The sequence below is a fragment of the Tachyglossus aculeatus genome, chromosome 22, assembly GCF_015852505.1.
Source record: "Tachyglossus aculeatus isolate mTacAcu1 chromosome 22, mTacAcu1.pri, whole genome shotgun sequence".
NCBI lineage: Eukaryota > Metazoa > Chordata > Mammalia > Monotremata > Tachyglossidae > Tachyglossus > Tachyglossus aculeatus.
In genome coordinates, this window is record NC_052087.1 from 58,421,266 (window position 1) to 58,443,516 (window position 22,251).

At 44.3% G+C, this 22,251-nt stretch overlaps 1 protein-coding gene across 3 annotated transcripts in view; it reads left to right on the forward strand.

Moving 5' to 3' along the window:
- Positions 1 to 22,251, forward strand: part of SSH3 (slingshot protein phosphatase 3) — a 78,005-nt gene that overhangs the window by 11,038 nt on the left and 44,716 nt on the right. For all 3 annotated transcript variants that reach the window (XM_038764371.1, XM_038764373.1, XM_038764372.1), the window contains exons 3-5: positions 6,474 to 6,654; positions 18,926 to 19,044; positions 19,134 to 19,205. In XM_038764371.1, the coding sequence (XP_038620299.1) occupies positions 6,474 to 6,654; positions 18,926 to 19,044; positions 19,134 to 19,205 (372 nt within the window). The remainder of the gene's footprint in view (positions 1 to 6,473; positions 6,655 to 18,925; positions 19,045 to 19,133; positions 19,206 to 22,251) is intronic.

Below are 22,251 nucleotides of genomic sequence, written 5' to 3' on the forward strand. Positions count from 1 at the left end.
CAGAGCACTGTACTAAGCGCTTGGGAAGGACAAGTTGGCAACATATAGAGACGGTCCCTATGAATGAATATTAAATATACAAGTGGAAATTAGATACGAACTCTGTGCCGGGAGCAGCTCCCAGGCTCTGAGGTCACAGAACAGATCTGTCAACTCCACTGTAATAATAATAATAATAATAATAATAATAATAATAATAATAGCATTTGTTAAGTGCTTACTACGTGCAAAGCACTGTTCTAAGCGCTGGGGAGGTTACAAGGTGATCAGGTTGTCCCACGTGGGGATCAAAGTCTTAATCCCCATTTTAGATGAGGGAACTGAGGCCCAGAGAAGTGAACTGAGTTGCCCAAAGTCACACAGCTGACAGTTGGCGGAGCGGGGATTTGAACCCACAACCTCAGGTTCCCAAGCCCGGGAGCCTATACCACTGAGTGAATGAATACTAAATATACAAGTGGAAATTAAATACGGACTCTGTTCCGGGAGCGGCTCCGGGGCTCTGAGGTCACAGAACCGGTCTGTCAACTCCACTCTAATAATAATAATAATAATAACAATGGCATTTATTAAGCGCTTACTATGTGCAGAGCACTGTTCTAAGCGCTGGGGAATTTACAAGGTGATCAGGTTGTCCCACGTGGGGCTCACAGTGTTAATCCCCATTTTACAGATGAGGTAACTGAGGCCCAGAGAAGTGAAGTGACTTGCCCAAAGTCACACAGCTGACAAGTAGTGGAGCCGGGATTTGAACCCATGACCTCTGACTCCAAAGCCCAGGCTCTTTCCACTGAGCCACGCTGCTTCTCTAATGGCGTTTAAGTGCTTACTATGTGCAAAGCACTGTTCTAAGCGCTAGGGAGGTTACAAGGTGATCAGGTTGTCCCACTTGGGGACCACAGTCTTAATCTCCATTTTAGATGAGGGAACTGAGGCCCAGAGAAGTGAACTGAGTTGCCCAAAGTCACACAGCTGACGGCGGAGCGGGGATTTGAACCCACGACCTCTGGCTCCCAAGCCCGGGAGCCAAGACGACTGAATTCATTCATTCATTCAATCGTCTTTATTGAGCGCTTACTGTGTGCAGAGCACTGTACTAAGCGCTTGGGAAGGACAAGTTGGCAACATATAGAGACGGGCCCTATGAATGAATATTAAATATACAAGTGGAAATTAGATACGGACTCTGTGCCGGGAGCGGCTCCCAGGCTCTGAGGTCACAGAACAGGTCTGTCTACTCCACTGTAATAATAATAATAATAATAATAATAATAATAATAATGATAATAATAATAGCATTTGTTAAGCACTTACTATGTGCAAAACACTGTTCTAAGCACTGGGGAGGACACAAGGTGATCAGGTTGTCCCACATGGGGATCACAGTCTTAATCCCCATTTTAGATGAGGGAACTGAGGCCCAGAGAAGTGAACTGAGTTGCCCAAAGTCACACAGCTGACAGTTGGCGGAGCGGGGATTTGAACCCACAACCTCAGGCTCCCAAGCCCGGGAGCCAATACGACTGAGTGAATGAATACTAAGTGTACAAGTGGAAATTAAATACGGACTCTGTTCCGGGAGCGGCTCCCAGGCTCTGAGGTCACAGAACCGGTCTGTCAACTCCACTCTAATAATAATAAAATAATAATAATAATAATAATGGCATTTGTTAAGTGCTTACTCTGTGCAAAGCACTGTTCTAATCGCTGGGGAGGTTACAAGGTGATCAGGTTGTCCCACGTGGGGATCAAAGTCTTAATCCCCATTTTAGTTGAGGGAACTGAGGCGCAGAGAAGTGAACTGAGTTGCCCAAAGTCACACAGCTGACAGTTGGCGGAGCGGGGATTTGAACCCACGACCCCTGGCTCCCAAGCCCGGGAGCCAAGACGACTGAATTCATTCATTCATTCAATTGTCTTTATTGAGCGCTTACTGTGTGCAGAGCACTGTACTAAGTGCTTGGGAAGTACAAGTTGACAACATATAGAGACAGTCCCTATGAATGAATATTAAATATACAAGTGGAAATTAGATACGGACTCTGTTCTGGGAGCGGCTCCCAGGCTCTGAGGTCACAGAACAGGTCTGTCAACTCCACTGTAATAATGATAATAATAATAATGATAATAATGGCATTTGTTAAGCGCTTACTATGTGCAAAGCACTGTTCTAAGTGCTGGGGAGGATACAAGGTGATCAGGTTGTCCCACTTGGGGATCACAGTCTTAATCCCCATTTTAGATGAGGGAACTGAGGCCCAGAGAAGTGAACTGAGTTGCCCAAAGTCACACAGCTGACAGTTGGCGTAGCGGGGATTTGAACCCACGACCTCTGGCTCCCAAGCCCGGGAGCCATGACGACTGAATTCACTCATTCATTCAATCGTCTTTATTGAGCGCTTACTGTGTGCAGAGCACTGTACTAAGCGCTTGGGAAGGACAAGTTGGCAACATAGAGAGACGGGCCCTATGAATGAATACTAAATATGATAGTGGAAATTAGATACGGACTCTGTGCCAGGAGCGGCTCCCAGGCTCTGAGGTCACAGAACAGGTCTGTCTACTCCACTGTAATAATAATAATAATAATAAAATAATACTAATAATAATAATGGCATTTATTAAGCGCTTACTATGTGCAAAGCACTGTTCTAAGCGCTGGGGTGGTTACAAGGTGATCGGGTTGTACCACTTGGGGATCACAGTCTTAATCCCCATTTTACAGATGAGGGAACTGAGGCCCAGAGAAGTGAACTGAGTTGCCCAAAGTCACACAGCTGACAGTTGGCGGAGCAGGGATTTGAACCCACAACCTCAGGCTCCCAAGCCCAGGAGCCAAGACGACTGAGTGAATGAATACTAAGTATACAAGGGGAAATTAAATACGGACTCTGATCCAGGAGCGGCTCCCAGGCTCTGAGGTCACAGAACCAGTCTGTCAACTCCACTGTAATAATAATAATAATAATAATAATAATAATAATAACAATAATAGCATTAGTTAAGCGCTTCCTATGTGCAAAGCACGTAGTAAGCGCTTGATAAATACCATTAAACAAAGAAAGAAAAGAACAGGTCTGTCTACTCCACTCTACTCTCCCAAGTTCTCAGTGGAGTGCTCTGCCTAGAGTAAGCGCTCAGTAAGTATAAGGCGTGGCTCAGTGGAAAGATCCCGGGCTTTGGAGCCAGAGGTCATGGGTTCAAATCCCGGCTCCGCCACTTCAACCAATCAATCAATCAATCGTATTTATTGAGCGCTTACTGTGTGCAGAGCACTGGACTAAGCGCTTGGGAAGTACAAGTCAGCAACACATAGAGACAGTCCCTACCCAACAGCGGGCTCACAGTCTAGAAGACTGTCACTTGTCAGCTGTGTGACTTTGGGCCAGTCACTTCACTTCTCTGGGCCTCAGTTCCCTCGTCTGTAAAATGGGGATGAAGACTGTGAGCCCCACGTGGGACAACCTGATCACCTTGAATCCCCCAGCGCTTAGAACAGTGCTTTGCACATAGTATCAATCAATCAATCAATCGTATTTATTGAGCGCTTACTGTGTGCAGAGCACTGTACTAAGCACTTGGGAAGTACAAGTTGGCAACATATAGAGGGTCCCTACCCAACAGTGGGCTCACAGTCTAGAAAGCACTTAATAAATGCCATCATTATTATTCTTATTATTCTTATTGGAGCCAGAGGTTGTGGGTTTAAATCCCGGCTCCTCCACTTGTCAGCTGTGTGACTTTGGGCAAGTCACTTCACTTCTCTGGGCCTCAGTTCCCTCGTCTGTAAAATGGGGATGAAGACTGTGAGCCCCCCGTGGGACAACCTGATCACCTTGTAGCCTTCCAAGTGCTTAGAACAGTGCTTTGCACATACTAAGTGCTTAATAAATACCATTATTATTATTATAAGGAGAAGCAGCATGGTTCAGTGGAAAGAGCACGGGATTTGGAGTCAGAGGTCATGGGTTCAAATCCCGGCTCCGCCAACTGTCAGCTGTATGACTTTGGGCAAGTCACTTCACTTCTATGGGCCTCAGTAACCTCATCTGTAAAATGGGGATGAAGACTGTGAGCCCCCCGTGGGACAACCTGATCACCTTGTATCCCCCAGCACTTAGAACAGTGCTTTGCACATAGTAAGCGCTTAACAAATACCATTATTATTATAAGGAGAAACAGCGTGGTTCAGTGGAAAGAGCCCGGGCTTTGGAATCAGAGGTCATGGGTTCAAATTCCACTCCGCCAACTGTCAGCTGTGTGACTTTGGGCAAGTCACTTCTCCGGGCCTCAGTGACCTCATCTGTAAAATGGGGATGAAACCTGTGAGCCCCCCCGTGGGACAAGCTGATGGCCTTGTAACCTCCCCAGCGCTTAGAACAGTGCTGTGTGCCTTCGGGCAGGTCACTTCACTTCTCTGGGCCTCAGTTCCCTCATCTGTAAAATGGGGATTAAGACTGTGAGCTCACCTCCTCCAAGGAGGCCTTCCCAGACTGAGCCCCCTCCTTCCTCTCCCCCTGCCCACCCTCCCCACAGCACCTGTATATATGTATATATGTTTGTACAGATTTATTACTCTATTTATTTTACTTGTACATATTTATTCTATTTATTTTATTTTGTTAATATGTCTTTTTTTGTTCTCTGTCTCCCCCTTTTAGACTGTGAGCCCACTGTTGGGTAGGGACCGTCTCTAGATGTTGCCAACTTGGACTTCCCAAGCGCTTAGTCCAATCAATCAATCGTATTTATTGAGCGCTTACTGTGTGCAGAGCACTGTACTAAGCGCTCGGGAAGCCCAAGTTGGCAACATCTAGAGACAGTCCCTACCCAACAGCGGGCTCACAGTCTCGAAGGTGGGCTCACAGTCTAGAAGTCCAGTGCTCTGCACACAGTAAGCGCTCAATAAATCCGATTGTGGGCCCACAGTCCAGAAGGTGGGCTTACAGTCTAGAAGTCCAGTGCTCTGCACACAGTAAGCGCTCAATAAATCCGATTGTGGGCCCACAGTCTCGAAGGTGGGCTCACAGTCTAGAAGTCCAGTGCTTTGCACACAGTAAGCGCTCAATAAATACGATTGTGGGCTCACAGTCCAGAAGGTGGGCTCACAGTCTAGAAGTCCAGTGCTCTGCACACAGTAAGCGCTCAATAAATACGATTGTAGGCCCACAGTCTCGAAGGTGGGCTCACAGTCTAGAAGTCCAGTGCTCTGCACACAGTAAGCGCTCAATAAATACGATTGTAGGCTCACAGTCCAGAAGGTGGGCTCACAGTCTAGAAGTCCAGTGCTCTGCACACAGTAAGCGCTCAATAAATACGATTGTAGGCCCACAGTCTCGAAGGTGGGCTCACAGTCTAGAAGTCCAGTGCTCTGCACACAGTAAGCGCTCAATAAATCCGATTGTGGGCCCGCAGTCTCGAAGGTGGGCTCACAGTCTAGAAGTCCAGTGCTCTGCACACAGTAAGCGCTCAATAAATCCGATTGTGGGCCCGCAGTCTCGAAGGTGGGCTCACAGTCTAGAAGTCCAGTGCTCTGCACACAGTAAGCGCTCAATAAATCCGATTGTGGGCCCACAGTCTCGAAGGTGGGCTCACAGTCTAGAAGTCCAGTGCTCTGCACACAGTAAGCGCTCAATAAATCCGATTGTGGGCCCACAGTCTCGAAGGTGGGCTCACAGTCTAGAAGTCCAGTGCTCTGCACACAGTAAGCGCTCAATAAATCCGATTGTGGGCCCACAGTCTCGAAGGTGGGCTCACAGTCAAGAAGTCCAGTGCTTTGCACACAGTAAGCGCTCAATAAATACGATTGTGGGCCCACAGTCTCGAAGGTGGGCTCACAGTCTAGAAGTCCAGTGCTCTGCACACAGTAAGCGCTCAATAAATCCGATTGTGGGCCCACAGTCTCGAAGGTGGGCTCACAGTCTAGAAGTCCAGTGCTCTGCACACAGTAAGTGCTCAATAAATCGGATTGTGGGCCCGCAGTCTCGAAGGTGGGCTCACAGTCTAGAAGTCCAGTGCTCTGCACACAGTAAGCGCTCAATAAATACGATTGTAGGCTCACAGTCCAGAAGGTGGGCTCACAGTCTAGAAGTCCAGTGCTCTGCACACAGTAAGCGCTCAATAAATCCGATTGTGGGCCCACAGTCTCGAAGGTGGGCTCACAGTCTAAAAGTCCAGTGCTCTGCACACAGTAAGCGCTCAATAAATACGATTGTAGGCCCACAGTCTCGAAGGTGGGCTCACAGTCTAGAAGTCCAGTGCTCTGCACACAATAAATCCGATTGTGGGCCCACAGTCTCGAAGGTGGGCTCACAGTCTAGAAGTCCAGTGCTCTGCACCCAGTAAGCGCTCAATAAATCCGGTTGAATGAATGAATGAATGCTTTGCACACAGTAAGTGCTTAACAAATACCATTATTATTATTATTATTATTATTATCTTTTCGCTTACGTACTCGCTTGAACCGTCCCCAGGCAGAGCTTTGCAGTGCTGCGAGGGGCTGCGCTGGGCCTGCACGATGTTGGGACTCTCGGGGCCGAGGAAGAGGACGAGACCCCGGAGGGGACGCAGGAGCCTGGACATTGGGATGAGGAGCAGAAACATCGCCTGTGCCGCATGATGGAACTGCTCAGACCTCAGGATAACATCCGCCTGGTGCGGGGGCACGCGGAGGGGCCCGGGGGAGACGGGGGAGAGGAGGACGGGGTTCCCAGGTGCATTTTTTTTAATGATATTTGTTAAGCTCTTCTTTGGTAAGCAGCCCGGAACACCAAAGGACATAATAATCATAATAATAATGTTGGTACTTGTTAGGCTCTTCTTTGGTAAGCAGCCTGGAACACCAAAGGACATAATAATCATAATAATAATGTTGGTACTTGTTAGGCTCTTCTTTGGTAAGCAGCCTGGAACACCAAAGGACATAATAATCATCATAATAATGTTGGTACTTTTTAGGCTCTTCTTTGGTAAGCAGCCTGGAACACCAAAGGACATAATAATCATAATAATAATGCTGATTTGCTAAGCTCTTCTTTGGTAAGCAGCCTGGAACACCAAAGGACATAATAATCATAATAATAATGTTGGTACTTTTTAGGCTCTTCTTTGGTAAGCAGCCTGGAACACCAAAGGACATAATAATCATCATAATAATGCTGGTACTTGTTAGGCTCTTCTTTGGTAAGCAGCCTGGAACACCAAAGGACATAATAATAATGATAATGTTGGTATTCGTTAAGCTCTTCTTTGGTAAGCAGCCTGGAACACCAAAGGACGTGATAATAATAATAATAATGGTGGTATTTGTTAGGCTCTTCTTTGGTAAGCAGCCTGGGACTCCAGAGGACATAATAATAATAATGTTGGTATTTGTTAGGCTCTTCTTTGGTAAGCAGCCTGGGACACGAGAGGACATAATAATAATAATGATAATGTTGGTATTTGTTAGGCTCTTCTTTGGTAAGCAGCCTGGGACTCCAGAGGACATCGTAATAATAATAATAATAATGTTGGTATTTGTTAGGCTCTTCTTTGGTAAGCAGCCTGGAACACCAAAGGACATAATGATAATAATAATAATGTTGGTATTTGTTAGGCTCTTCTTTGGTAAGCAGCCTGGGACTCCAGAGGACATAATAATAATGTTGGTATTTGTTAGGCTCTTCTTTGGTAAGCAGCCTGGGACTCCAGTGGACATAATAATAATAATAATAATGTTGGTATTTGTTAAGCTCTTCTTTGGTAAGCAGCCTGGAACACCGAAGGACATAATAATAATAATAATAATGTTGGTATTTGCTAAGCTCTTCTTTGGTAAGCAGCCTGGAACACCAAAGGACATGATAATAATAATGATAATGGTGGTACTTGTTAGGCTCTTCTTTGGTAAGCAGCCTGGGACTCCAGAGGACATCGTAATAATAATAATAATGTTGGTATTTGTTAGGCTCTTCTTTGGTAAGCAGCCTGGGACTCCAGAGGACATAATAATAATAATGTTGGTATTTGTTAAGCTCTTCTTTGGTAAGCAGCCTGGGACTCCAGAGGACATAATAATAATAATAATAATAATAATGTTGGTATTTGTTAGGCTCTTCTTTGGTAAGCAGCCTGTAACACCAAAGGACATAATAATCATAATAATAATGTTGGTATTAGGCTCTTCTTTGGTAAGCAGCCTGGGACTCCAGAGGACATAATAATAATAATAATAATGTTGGTATTTGTTAGGCTCTTCTTTGGTAAGCAGCCTGGGACTCCAGAGGACATAATAATCATAATAATAATGTTGGTATTTGTTAGGCTCTTCTTTGGTAAGCAGCCTGGGACTCCAGAGGACATAATAATCATAATAATAATGTTGGTATTTGTTAGGCTCTTTTTTGGTAAGCAGCCTGGGACTCCAGAGGACATAATAATAATAATAATAATAATGTTGGTATTTGTTAGGCTCTTCTTTGGTAAGCAGCCTGGGACTCCAGAGGACATAATAATCATAATAATAATGTTGGTATTTGTTAGGCTCTTCTTTGGTAAGCAGCCTGGGACTCCAGAGGACATAATAATAATAATAATAATGTTGGTATTTGTTAGGCTCTTCTTTGGTAAGCAGCCTGGGACTCCAGAGGACATAATAATAATAATAATAATAATAATGTTGGTATTTGTTAAGCTCTTCTTTGGTTAGCAGCCTGGGACTCCAGAGGACATAATAATAATAATAATAATAATAATAATGTTGGTATTTGTTAGGCTCTTCTTTGGTAAGCAGCCTGGGACTCCAGAGGACATAATAATAATAATAATAATGTTGGTATTTGTTAAGCTCTTCTTTGGTAATAATAATAATAATAATGTTGGTATTTGTTAAGAGCTTACTATGTGCCAAGCACTGCTCTAAGCGCTGGGGTAGATACAAGATAATCAGGTTGTCCCACGTGGGACTCACAGTCTTCATCCCCATTTTCCAGATGAGGGAACTGAGGCCCAGAGAAGTTAAGTGACTTGCCCAAGGTCACACAGCTGACAAGTGGCAGAGCCAGGATTTGAACCCACGACCTCTGACTCCAAAGCCCGTGCTCTCTCCACTGAGCCACGCTGCTTCCCAGCCTGGGACTCCAGAGAACATAATAATAATAATAATGTTGGTATTTGTTAAGCTCTTCTTTGGTAAGCAGCTTGGGACTCCAGAGGACATAATAATAATAATAATAATAATGATAGTAATAATAATAATGTTGGTATTTGGTAAGCTCTTCTTTGGTAAGCAGCCTGGGACTTCAGTGGACATAATAATAATAATAATAATAATGTAGGTATTTGTTAAGCGCTTACTATGGGCCAAGCACTGTTCTAAGCGCTGGAGGGGGATACAAGGTAATCAGGTTGTCCCACACGGGGCTCACAGTCTTCATCCCCATTTTACAGATGAGGGAACTGAGGCCCAGAGAATAATAATAATGGCATTTATTAAGCACTTATAATAATAATGGCATTTATTCATTCATTCAAATTTCTTGAGCGCTTACTGTGTGCAGAGCACTGTACTAAGCGCTTGGGAAGTACAAGTTGGTAACATATAGAGATGGTGGCTACCCAACAGTGGGCTCATAAGCGCTTGCTATGTGCAAAGCACTGTTCTAAGCACTGGGGATGTTACAAGGTGATCAGGTTGTCCCACGGGGGGCTCACGGTCTTCATCCCCATTTTACAGATGAGGGAATTGAGGCCCAGAGAAGTGAAGTGACTTGCCCAAACTCACACAGCTGACGGTTGGTGGAGCCAGGATTTGAACCCACAACCTCTGACTCCCAAGCCCGGGCTCTTTCCATGGAGCCACGCTGCTTCTGGGTTCTAATCCCAGCTCTGCCACTTGTCTGATGTGTGACCTTGGGCGAGTCAACTTGTACTTCCCCCAACTTGTACTTCCCAAGTGCTTAGTACAGTGCCCTGCACACAGTAAGGGCTCAATAAATACTATTTAATGAATGAATGAGCCACTTGGCTTCACGGGGCCTCAGTTCCCTCATCTGTAAAATGGGGATTAGTCATTCGTTCAATCATATTTATTGAGCACTTACTGTGTGCAGAGCACTGGACTAAGCGCTTGGGAGAGGACAAATCGGCAACATCTAGAGAAGGTCCCTACTCAACAACGGGCTCACTTTCATTCATTCATTCATTCAATCGTATTTATTGAGCGCTTACTGTGTGCAGAGCACTGGACTAAGCGCTTGGGAAGTCCAAGTTGGCAACATCTAGAGACGGTCCCTACCCAACAACGGGCTCACAGTCTAGAAGGGGGAGACAGACAACAAAACAAAACGTATTAACAGAATAAAAGGAATAGAATAAATACGAATAAATAGAATAAATATGAATAAATAGAATAAATATGCTATTCATTCATTCAGTCGTATTTATTGAGCGCTTACTGTGTGCAGAGCACTGGACTAAGCGCTTGGGAGGTCCAAGTTGGCAACATCTAGAGACGGTCCCTACCCAACAGCGGGCTCACAGTCTAGAAGGGGGAGACTGTGGTATATATTATATTATATTATATTATATTATATATTATATTATATTATATTGTATTATATTTTATATTATATTATATTGTATTGTATTGTATTATATTGTACTGTATTGTATTATATTATATATAACATTATATTATATTGTATTGTATTATATATTATATTATATTACATTACATTACATTGCATTATATTATATTGTACTGTATTGTACTATGTTATATATCACATCATATTATATTATATTATATTATAATATTATGTTATATTATATTGTTATATCATATCATATTATATTATATTATATTGTACTGTATTGTATTATATCATATATAACATTATATTGTATTGTATTATATTATATGATATTACATTACATTATATTATATTATACTGCATTATATTATATTATATATCACATTATATTATATTATATTATTATATTATCATATTATGTTATATCATATTGTGTTATATTATTCTATTCTATTCTATTCTATTCTATTCTATTATTATATTTTATATTATATTCCTCCTGGAGGAGGTGAGCTCTCAGTAGGGCTTTGAAGGGAGGAAGAGAGCTAGTTTGGCAGATGTGCGGAGGGAGGGGGGGGGGTCACATAACTAGTGTGAACTCCACGTGGGACAACCTGATTACCGTTTATCTCCCCCAGTGCTTAGAACAGTGCTTGGCACATAGTAAGTGCTCAACAAATTCTAGACTTCTAGCCTGTGAGCCCACTGTTGGGTAGGGACCGTCTCTCTATGTTGTCAACTTGGACTCCCCAATCAATCAATCAATCAATCAATCATATTTATTGAGCGCTTCCTGTGTGCAGAGCACTGGACTAAGCGCTTGGGAAGTCCCAAGTTGGCAACCTAGAGAGACGGTCCCTACCCAACAGCGGGCTCACAGTCTAGAAGGGGAGAGACAGAGAACAAAACCAAACATACTAACAAAATAAAATAAATAGAATAGATATGTTCAAGTAAAATAAATAAATAAATAAATAGAGTAATAAATATGCACAAACATCTATCCATATATCCAGGTGCTGTGGGGAAGGGAAGGAGGTAAGACTGGGGGGATGGAGAGGGGGATGAGGGGAAGAGGAATGAATGAACAAATACCATTATTATTATTATTATTATTATGTCTACGGGGTGACCCTGGGCAAGTCGCTTTACTTCTACGTGCCTCAGTTCCCTCATCCGTAAAATGGGGATCAAGACTGGGGATCAAGTAGAGGCCTTCCCAGACTGAGCCCCCTCCTTCCTCTCCCCCTCATCCCCCTCCCCATCCCCCCGCCTTACCTCCTTCCCTTCCCCACAGCACCTGTATATGTGTATAGATGTTAGCACATATTTATTACTCTATTTATTTTACTTGTACATATTTATTCTATTTATTTTATTTCGTTAATATGTTCTGTTTTGTCGTCTGTCTCCCCCTTCACCTACCTAGCTATCTATTCTATTTATTTTATTTTGTTAGTATGTTTGGTTTTGTTCTCTGTCTCCCCCTTTTAGACCGTCAGCCCACTGTTGGGTAGGGACTGTCTCCATGTGTTTCCAGCTTGTACTTCCCAAGCGCTTAGTACAGTGCTCTGCACACGGTAAGCGCTCAATAAATACGATTGATTGATTGATTGTTGGGTAGGGACCGTCTCTGTTACCGACTTGTACTTCCCAAGCGCTTAGTACAGAGTGCCGCACACAGTAAGCACTCAATAAATACGATTGAATGAATGAATGAGGGACTGTGATGATGATGATGATGGCATTTATTAAGCGCTTACTATGTGCAAGGCACTGTTCTAAGCGCTGGGGAGGTTACAAGGTGATCAGGTTGTCCCACGGGGGGCTCACAATCTTCATCCCCATTTTCCAGATGAGGGAACTGTGTCCAACCTGATCAGCCTGTAGCCACCCCAGTGCTTAATACAGTGCCCGACACACAGTAAGCGCCTATCAAATACCACAATCATCATCATCATCATCAAAATAATAATGATGATGGCATTTATTAAGCGCCTACTATGTGCAAAGCACTGTTCTAAGCGCTGGGGAGATTACAAGGTGACCAGGTTGTCCCACGGGGGGCTCGCAGTCTTCATCCCCATTTTCCAGATGAGATAAATGTGTCCAACCTGATCAGCCTGTAGCCACCCCAGCGCTTAATACAGTGGCCGACACACAGTAAGCGCCTATCAAATACCACAATCATCATCATCATCATCATCAAAATAATAATAATGATGGCAGCGTGGCTCAGTGGAAAGAGCCCGGGCTTTGGAGTCAGAGGTCATGGGTTCAAATCCCGGCTCCGCCACATGTCTGCTGTGTGACCTTGGGCAAGTCACCTAACTTCTCTGAGCCTCAGTTACCTCATCTGTAAAATGGGGATTATGACTGTGAGCCCCATGCGAGACAAACTGATCACCTTGTATCCCCCCCAGCGCTTAGAACAGTGCTTTGCACATAGTAAGTGCTTAATAAATGCCGTTATTATTATTATCATTATTATTAAGCACTTACTATGTGCAAAGCACTGTTCTAAGCGCTGGGGAGGTTACAAGGTGACCAGGTTGTCCCACGGGGGGCTCACAGTCTTCATCCCCATTTTCCAGATGAGTTAACTGTGTCCAACCTGATCAGCCTGTAGCCACCCCAGCGCTTAATACAGTGTCCGACACACAGTAAGCGCCTATCAAATACCACAATCATCATCAATATCATCATAAAAATAATAATAATGATGGCATTTATTAAGCACTTACTATGTGCAAAGCCCTGTTCTAAGCGCTGGGGAGGTTACAAGGTGATCAGGTTGTTTCACGGGGGGCTCACAGTCTTCATCCCCATTTTCCAGATGAGGGAACTGTGTCCAACCTGATCAGCCTGTAGCCACCCCAGCGCTCAATACAGTGCCCGACACACAGTAAGCGCCTATCAAATACCACAATCATCATCATCATCATCAAAATAATAATAATGATGGCATTTATTAAGCGCCTACTATGTGCAAAGCACTGGTCTAAGCGCTGGGGAGGTTACAAGGTGACCAGGTTGTCCCACGGGGGGCTCGCAGTCTTCATCCCCATTTTCCAGATGAGATAAATGTGTCCAACCTGATCAGCCTGTAGCCACCCCAGCGCTTAATACAGTGGCCGACACACAGTAAGCGCCTATCAAATACCACAATCATCATCATCATCATCATAAAAATAATAATAATGATGGCAGCGTGGCTCAGTGGAAAGAGCCCGGGCTTTGGAGTCAGAGGTCATGGGTTCAAATCCCGGCTCCGCCACATGTCTGCTGTGTGACCTTGGGCAAGTCACCTAACTTCTCTGAGCCTCAGTTACCTCATCTGTAAAATGGGGATTATGACTGTGAGCCCCATGCGGGACAAACTGATCACCTTGTATCCCCCCCAGCGCTTAGAACAGTGCTTTGCACATAGTAAGTGCTTAATAAATGCCGTTATTATTATTATCATTATTATTAAGCGCTTACTATGTGCAAAGCACTGTTCTAAGCGCTGGGGAGGTTACAAGGTGACCAGGTTGTCCCACGGGGGGCTCACAGTCTTCATCCCCATTTTCCAGATGAGGGAACTGTGTCCAACCTGATCAGCCTGTAGCCACCCCAGCGCTTAATACAGTGCCGGACACACAGTAAGCGCTTATTAAATACCACAATCATCATCATCATCATCAAAATAATAATAATAATAATGGCATTTATTAAGCGCTTACTATGTGCAAAGCCCTGTTCTAAGCGCTGGGGAGGTTACAAGGTGATCAGGTTGTTTCACGGGGGGCTCACAATCTTCATCCCCATTTTCCAGATGAGGGAACTGTGTCCAACCTGATCAGCCTGTAGCCACCCCAGCGCTTAATACAGTGCCTGTCACACAGTAAGTGCCTATCAAATACCACAATCATCATCATCATCATCAAAATAATAATAATGATGGCATTTATTAAGCATTTACTATGTGCAAAGCACTGTTCTAAGCGCTGGGGAGGTTATAAGGTGATCAGGTTGTCCCACATGGGGCTCGCAGTCTTCATCCCCATTTTCCAGATGAGATAAATGTGTCCAACCTGATCAGCCTGTAGCCACCCCAGCGCTTAATACAGTGCCTGTCACACAGTAAGTGCCTATCAAATACCACAATCATCATCATCATCATCAAAATAATAATAATGATGGCATTTATTAAGCGCCTACTATGTGCAAAGCACTGTTCTAAGCACTGGGGAGGTTACAAGGTGATCAGGTTGTCCCACATGGGGCTCACAGTCTTCATCCCCATTTTACAGTTGAGGTAACTGAGGCGCGGAAAAGTTAGGTGACTCGCCCAAAGTCACCCAGCTGACAAGTGGCAGAGGCAGGATTTGAACCCATGACCTCTGATGCCAGAGCCCGGGCTCTTTCCACTGAGCCACGCTGCTTCTCTGTGTATGTGGGTATGGTTTCTAACAACCCCCAGCCCCGCCGCTTGTCTGCTGGGTGACTTTGGGCAAGTCACTTCACTTCTTTGTGCCTCAGTTCCCTCATCTGGAAGATGGGGATTAAGACGGTGAGCCCCATATGAGAAGCGGCGTGGCTCAGTGGAAAGAGCCCGGGCTTTGGAGTCAGAGGTCATGGGTTCAAATCCCTGCTCTGCCAATTGTCAGCTGGGTGACCTTGGGCAAGTCACTTCACTTCTCTGGGCCTCAGTTCCCTCATCTGTAAAATGGGGATGAAGACTGTGAGCCCCATGTGGGACAACCTGATGGCCTTGTATCCCCCCAGTGCTTAGAACAGTGGGAAGCAGCGGGGCTCAGTGGAAAGAGCCCGGGCTTTGGAGTCAGAGGTCATGGGTTCAAATCCCCGCTCTGCCACTTGTCAGCTGGGTGACTTTGGGCAAGTCACTTCACTTCTCTGGGCCTCAGTTCCCTCATCTGTAAAATGGGGATGAAGACTGGGAGCCCCATGTGGGACAACCTGATGGCCTTGTATCCCCCCAGTGCTTAGAACAGTGGGAAGCAGCGTGGCTCAGTGGAAAGAGCCCGGGCTTTGGAGTCAGAGGTCATGGGTTCAAATCCCGGCTCTGCCACTTGGCAGCTGGGTGACTTTGGGCAAGTCACTTCACTTCTCTGGGCCTCAGTTCCCTCATCTGGAAAATGGGGATGAAGACTGGGAGCCCCACCTGGGGCAGCCTGATCACTTTGTATCTACCCCAGCGCTTAGAACAGTGCTTGGCACATAGTAAGCGCTTAACAAATACCAACATTATTATTATTATTAACAGTGCTTTGCACATAGTAAGCGCTTAACAAATACCAACATTATTATTATTATTATTATTATTAACAGTGCTTTGCTTATAGTAAGCGCTTAACAAATACCAACATTATTATTATTATTAACAGTGCTTTGCACATAGTAAGCGCTTAACAAATACCAACATTATTATTATTATTATTATTATTAACAGTGCTTTGCACATAGTAAGTGCTTAACAAATACCAACATTATTATTATTATTATTATTATTAACAGTGCTTTGCACATAGTAAGCGCTTAACAAATACCAACATTATTATTATTATTAACAGTGCTTTGCACATAGTAAGCGCTTAACAAATACCAACATTATTATTATTATTAACAGTGCTTTGCACATAGTAAGCGCTTAACAAATACCAACATTATTATTATTATTATTAATAGTGCTTTGCGCATAGTAAGCGCTTAACAAATACCAACATTGTTATTATTATTATTATTATTATTATTATTATTAACAGTGCTTTGCACATAGTAAGCGCTTAACAAATACCAACATTATTATTATTATTAACAGTGCTTGGCACATAGTAAGCGCTTAACAAATACCAACATTATTATTATTATTGTTATTAACAGTGCTTTGCATATAGTAAACGCTTAACAAATACCAACATTATTATTATTATTGTTATTAACAGTGCTTTGCATATAGTAAACGCTTAACAAATACCAACATTATTATTATTATTATTATTAACAGTGCTTTGCACATAGTAAGCGCTGAACAAGCTTACTTGTTCAGCAAGTAAAAGTAAGCTTTTAGACTGTGAGCCCACTGTTGGGTAGGGACCGTCTCTATATGTTGCCAACTTGGATTTCCCAAGCGCTTAGTCCAGTGCTCTGCACACAGTAAGCGCTCAATAAATACGATTGATTGATTGATGATTGAACAAATACCATCATTATTACTATTATCATTATGGACTTGGTCCAACCTGATCAACCCCTCTAGCCTGGGAGCCCGCTGTTGGGTAGGGCCCGTCTCTATATGTTGCCAACTTGTCCTTCCCAAGCGCTTAGTCCAGTGCTCTGCACACAGTAAGCGCTCAATAAATACGATTGATTGATTGATTGATTGATTGATTGAACAAATACCATCATTATTATTATTATCATTACGGACTTGGTCCAACCTGATCAACCCCTCTAGCCTGGGAGCCCGCTGTTGGGTAGGGCCCGTCTCTATACGTTGCCAACTTGGACTTCCCAAGCGCTTAGTCCAGTGCTCCGCACACAGTAAGCGCTCAATAAATACAATTGATTGATTGATTGATTGATTGAACAAATACCATCATTATTATTATTATCATTATGGACTTGGTCCAACCTGATCAACCCCTCTACCCTGGAAGCCCGCTGTTGGGTAGGGACCGCCTCTAGATGTTGCCAACTTGTACTTCCCAAGCGCTTAGTCCAGTGCTCTGCACACAGTAAGTGCTCAATAAATACGATTGATTGATTGATGATTGATTGAACAAATACCATCATTATTATTATTATCATTACGGACTTGGTCCAACCTGATCAACCCCTCTAGCCTGGGAGCCCGCTGTTGGGTAGGGCCCGTCTCTCTATGTTGCCGACTTGTCCTTCGCAAGCGCTTAGTCCAGTGCTCCGCACACAGTAAGCGCTCAATAAATACGTTTGATTGATTGATTGATTGAACAAATACCATCATTATTATTATTATCATTACGGACTTGGTCCAACCTGATCAACCCCTCTAGCCTGGGAGCCCGCTGTTGGGTAGGGACCGTCTCTATACGTTGCCAACTTGGACTTCCCAAGCGCTTAGTCCGGTGCTCTGCACACAGTAAGCGCTCAATAAATACGATTGATTGATTGATGATTGATTGAACAAATACCATCATTATTATTATTATCATTACGGACTTGGTCCAACCTGATCAACCCCTCTAGCCTGGGAGCCCGCTGTTGGGTAGGGACCGTTTCTCTATGTTGCCAACTTGGACTTCCCAAGCGCTTAGTCCAGTGCTCTGCACACAGTAAGTGCTCAGTAAATACGATTGATTGATTGATTGATTGATTGAACAAATACCATCATTATTATTATTATCATTATGGACTTGGTCCAACCTGATCAACCCCTCTACCCTGGAAGCCCGCTGTTGGGTAGGGACCGCCTCTAGATGTTGCCAACTTGTACTTCCCAAGCGCTTAGTCCAGTGCTCTGCACACAGTAAGTGCTCAATAAATACGATTGATTGATTGATGATTGATTGAACAAATACCATCATTATTATTATTATCATTACGGACTTGGTCCAACCTGATCAACCCCTCTAGCCTGTGAGCCCGCTGTTGGGTAGGGCCCGTCTCTATGTGTTGCCAACTTGTCCTTCCCAAGCGCTTAGTCCAGTGCTCCGCACACAGTAAGCGCTCAATAAATACGATTGATTGATTGATGATTGATTGAACAAATACCATCATTATTATTATTATCATTACGGACTTGGTCCAACCTGATCAACCCCTCCATGCTGTGAGCCCGCTGTTGGGTAGGGCCCGTCTCTCTATGTTGCCAACTTGGACTTCCCAAGCGCTTAGTCCAGTGCTCCGCACACAGTAAGCGCTCAATAAATACGATTGATTGATTGATGATTGATTGAACAAATACCATCATTATTATTATTATCATTACGGACTTGGTCCAACCTGATCAACCCCTCCATGCTGGGAGCCCACTGTTGGGTAGGGCCTGTCTCTATACGTTGCCGACTTGGACTTCCCAAGCGCTTAGCACAGTGCTCCGCACACAGTAAGCGCTCGATAAATCCGATTGAATGAATAAATGAATGAATCCTGGTGATCAGAAGTGAACTGACGGGGCACGGCCCCCCGGTCATCCAGTGCCCGGCGCTTAAGACAGTGCTTTGCACTTAGTAAGCGCTCAATACATGTCTTTATTATTATTATTATTAATCAATCAATCAATCAATCGTATTTATTGAGCACTTACTATAATATTATTAATATATCATATATTAATATATTATTATTATTATTATTATTATCCCCAGGCGGTGCAGCTGGAGTCGGCCCGGCCTCCTCGCCTCCGCTACCTGCTGGTGGTGTCGCCGTCCAAACCAGAGGCCCGGGATGAGACCGTCCTGTTGGGAGTGGATTTTCCCAAGGGCAGGTGCCAGGGCTGGGGATGGGGCACCTCAGGCGGGTGGGGGGGGGGTCCAGGGGAGGAAGCGGCGGGCCTCAGTTTCCCCATCTCCCCAGCTCCTCCGGCTGCAGCCTGGGCCTGGCCCTGCCCCTGTGGAGTGACTCACAAGTCTACCTGCATGGAGACGGGTGAGCGATTTCGTATTCTTCATTCATCCGTTGCCGTATTTTGGGGGCGCTTACTATGTGCAGGGCACTGGACTGAGCGCTTGGGGAGTCCAGGTTGGCAACAGAGACGGGCCCTACCCGACAGCGGGCTCACAGTCTAGAAGACTGTGTAGGAATGGGGCATCAATCGATCAATCAATCGTATTGATTGAGCGCTTCCTGTGTGCAGAGCACTGTACTAAGCGCTTGGGAAGTACAAATTGGCAACATATAAATAAATGCCATCATCATTATTATTGTTGTGGGCAGCGAATGAGCCTGTTATGTCATATTCTCCCAGGGTTTAGGACAGTGCCTTGCACATAGTAAGCGCTTAATAAATGCCATCATCATTATTATTGTTGTGGGCAGGGAATGAGCCTGTTATGTGATATTCTCCCAGGGTTTAGAACAGTGCCTTGCACATAGTAAGCGCTTAATAAATGCCATCATCATTATTATTGTTGTGGGCAGGGAATGAGCCTGTTATGTGATATTCTCCCAGGGTTTAGGACAGTGCCTTGCACATAGTAAGCGCTTAATAAATGCCATCATCATTATTATTGTTGTGGGCAGGGAATGAGCCTGTTATGTGATATTCTCCCAGGGTTTAGAACAGTGCCTTGCACATAGTAAGCGCTTAATAAATGCCATCATCATTATTATTGTTGTGGGCAGCGAATGAGCCTGTTATGTTATATTCTCCCAGGGTTTAGAACAGTGCCTTGCACATAGTTAATGCTTAATCAATCAATCAACCAATAGTATTTATTGAGCGCTTCCTGTGTGCAGAGCACTGGACTAAGCGCTTGGGAAGTACAGGTTGGCAACATATAAATAAATGCCATCATCATTATTATTGTTGTGGGCAGCGAATGAGCCTGTTATGTGATATTCTCCCAGGGTTTAGAACAGTGCCTTGCACATAGTAAGCGCTTAATAAATGCCATCATCATTATTATTATTGTTGTGGGCAGGGAATGAGCCTGTTATGTTATATTCTCCCAGGGTTTAGAACAGTGCCTTGCACATAGTAAGCGCTTAATAAATGCCATCATCATTATTATTGTTGTGGGCAGCGAATGAGCCTATGTTATATTCTCCCAGGGTTTAGAACAGTGCCTTGCACATAGTAAGCGCTTAATAAATGCCATCATCATTATTATTGTTGTGGGCGGGGAATGAGCCTGTTATGTGATATTCTCCCAGGGTTTAGGACAGTGCCTTGCACATAGTAAGCGCTTAATAAATGCCATCATCATTATTATTGTTGTGGGCAGGGAATGAGCCTGTTATGTGATATTCTCCCAGGGTTTAGGACAGTGCCTTGCACATAGTAAGCGCTTAATAAATGCCATCATCATTATTATTGTTGTGGGAGACAGAGAACAAAACCAAACGTGTGTGGCTCAGCGGAAAGAGCCCGGGCTCTGGAGACAGAGGTCGGGGGTTCAAATCCCGGCTCCGCCAAAGTCACTTAACTTCTCTGTGCCTCAGTTACCTCATCTGTAAAATGGGGATTAATAACACTAATAATGATGGCATTTATTAAGCCCTTAGTATGTGCGAAGCACTGTTCTAAGCGCTGGGGAGGTTACAAGGTCATCAGGTTGTCCCACGTGGGGCCCACAATCTTCACCCCCATTTTACAGAGGAGGGAACTGAGGCCCCGAGAAGTGAAGTGACTTGCCCAAAGTCACACAGCCGACAAGAGGCAGAGGCGGGATTTTTTTTTTAATGATGGTATTTCTTAAGCGCTTACTATGTGCAAAGCGCTGTTCTAAGTGCTGGGGAGGTTACCAGGTGATCAGGTACAGATGAGCAAACTGAGGCACAGAGAAGTTAAGTAAGTAGTAGTACTACTACTACTACTACTAATAATAATGGCATTTGTTAAGCGCTTACTATATGCAAAGCACTATTCTAAGCCCTGGGGAAGATACAGAGTGATCAGGTTGTCCCACGGGGGCGCTCACAGTCTTCATCCCCATTTTACAGATGAGGGAACTGAGGCACAGAGAAGCTAAGTGATTACTACTACTAATAATAATAATAATGGCATTTGTTAAGCGCTTACTATGTGCAACGCACTATTCTAAGCGCTGGGGAGGTTACAAGGTGATCAGGTTGTCCCACGGGGGGCTCACAGTCTTCATCCCCATTTTCCAGATGAGGGAACTGAGGCACAGAGAAGCTAAGTGATTACTACTACGACTACTACTACTACTACTAATGGCATTTGTTAAGCGCTTACTATGTGCAAAGCACTGTTCTAAGCGCTGGGGAGGTTACAAGGTGGTCAGGTTGTCCCACGGGGGGCTCACAGTCTTAATCCCCATTTTACAGATGAGGTAACTGAGGCCCAGAGAAGTTAAGTGACTTGCCCAAAGTCACACAGCTGACAAGAGGCAGGGGCGGGATTTGAACCCGTGACCTCTGACTCCCAAGCCCGGGCTCTTTCCACTGAGCCACACTGCTTCTCTGTGAAGACTGTGACTCTGTTAAGACTGTGAGCCCTCCGTGGGACAGCCTGATCACCTTGTTACCTCCCCAACGCTTAGAACAGTGCTTGGCACATAGTAAGCGCTTAACAAATGCCATCATTATTATTATTTACTGAGCGCTTACTGTGTGCAGAGCACTGCACTAAGCGCTTGGGAGAGTACACTGCAAGTGGCAAGAGCCCGGGCTTTGGAGTCAGAGGTCATGGGTTCAAATCCCGGCTCCGCCAACTGTGACTTTGGGCAAGCCACTTAACTTCTCTGGGCCTCAGTTACCTCATCTGTAGAATGGGGATTAAAACTGTGAACTCCCGGTGGGAGAACCTGATCACCTTGTAACCTCCCCAGCGAGTGCTTTGCACATAGTAAGCGCTTAATAAATGCCATCATTATTATTATTATTATTATTATAGAACAGTGCTTTGCATGTAGTAAGCCCTTAATAAATGCCATCATTATTATTATTAAAGAACAGTGCTTTGCACATAGTAAGCATGTACCAAATACTATTATTATTATTATTATTA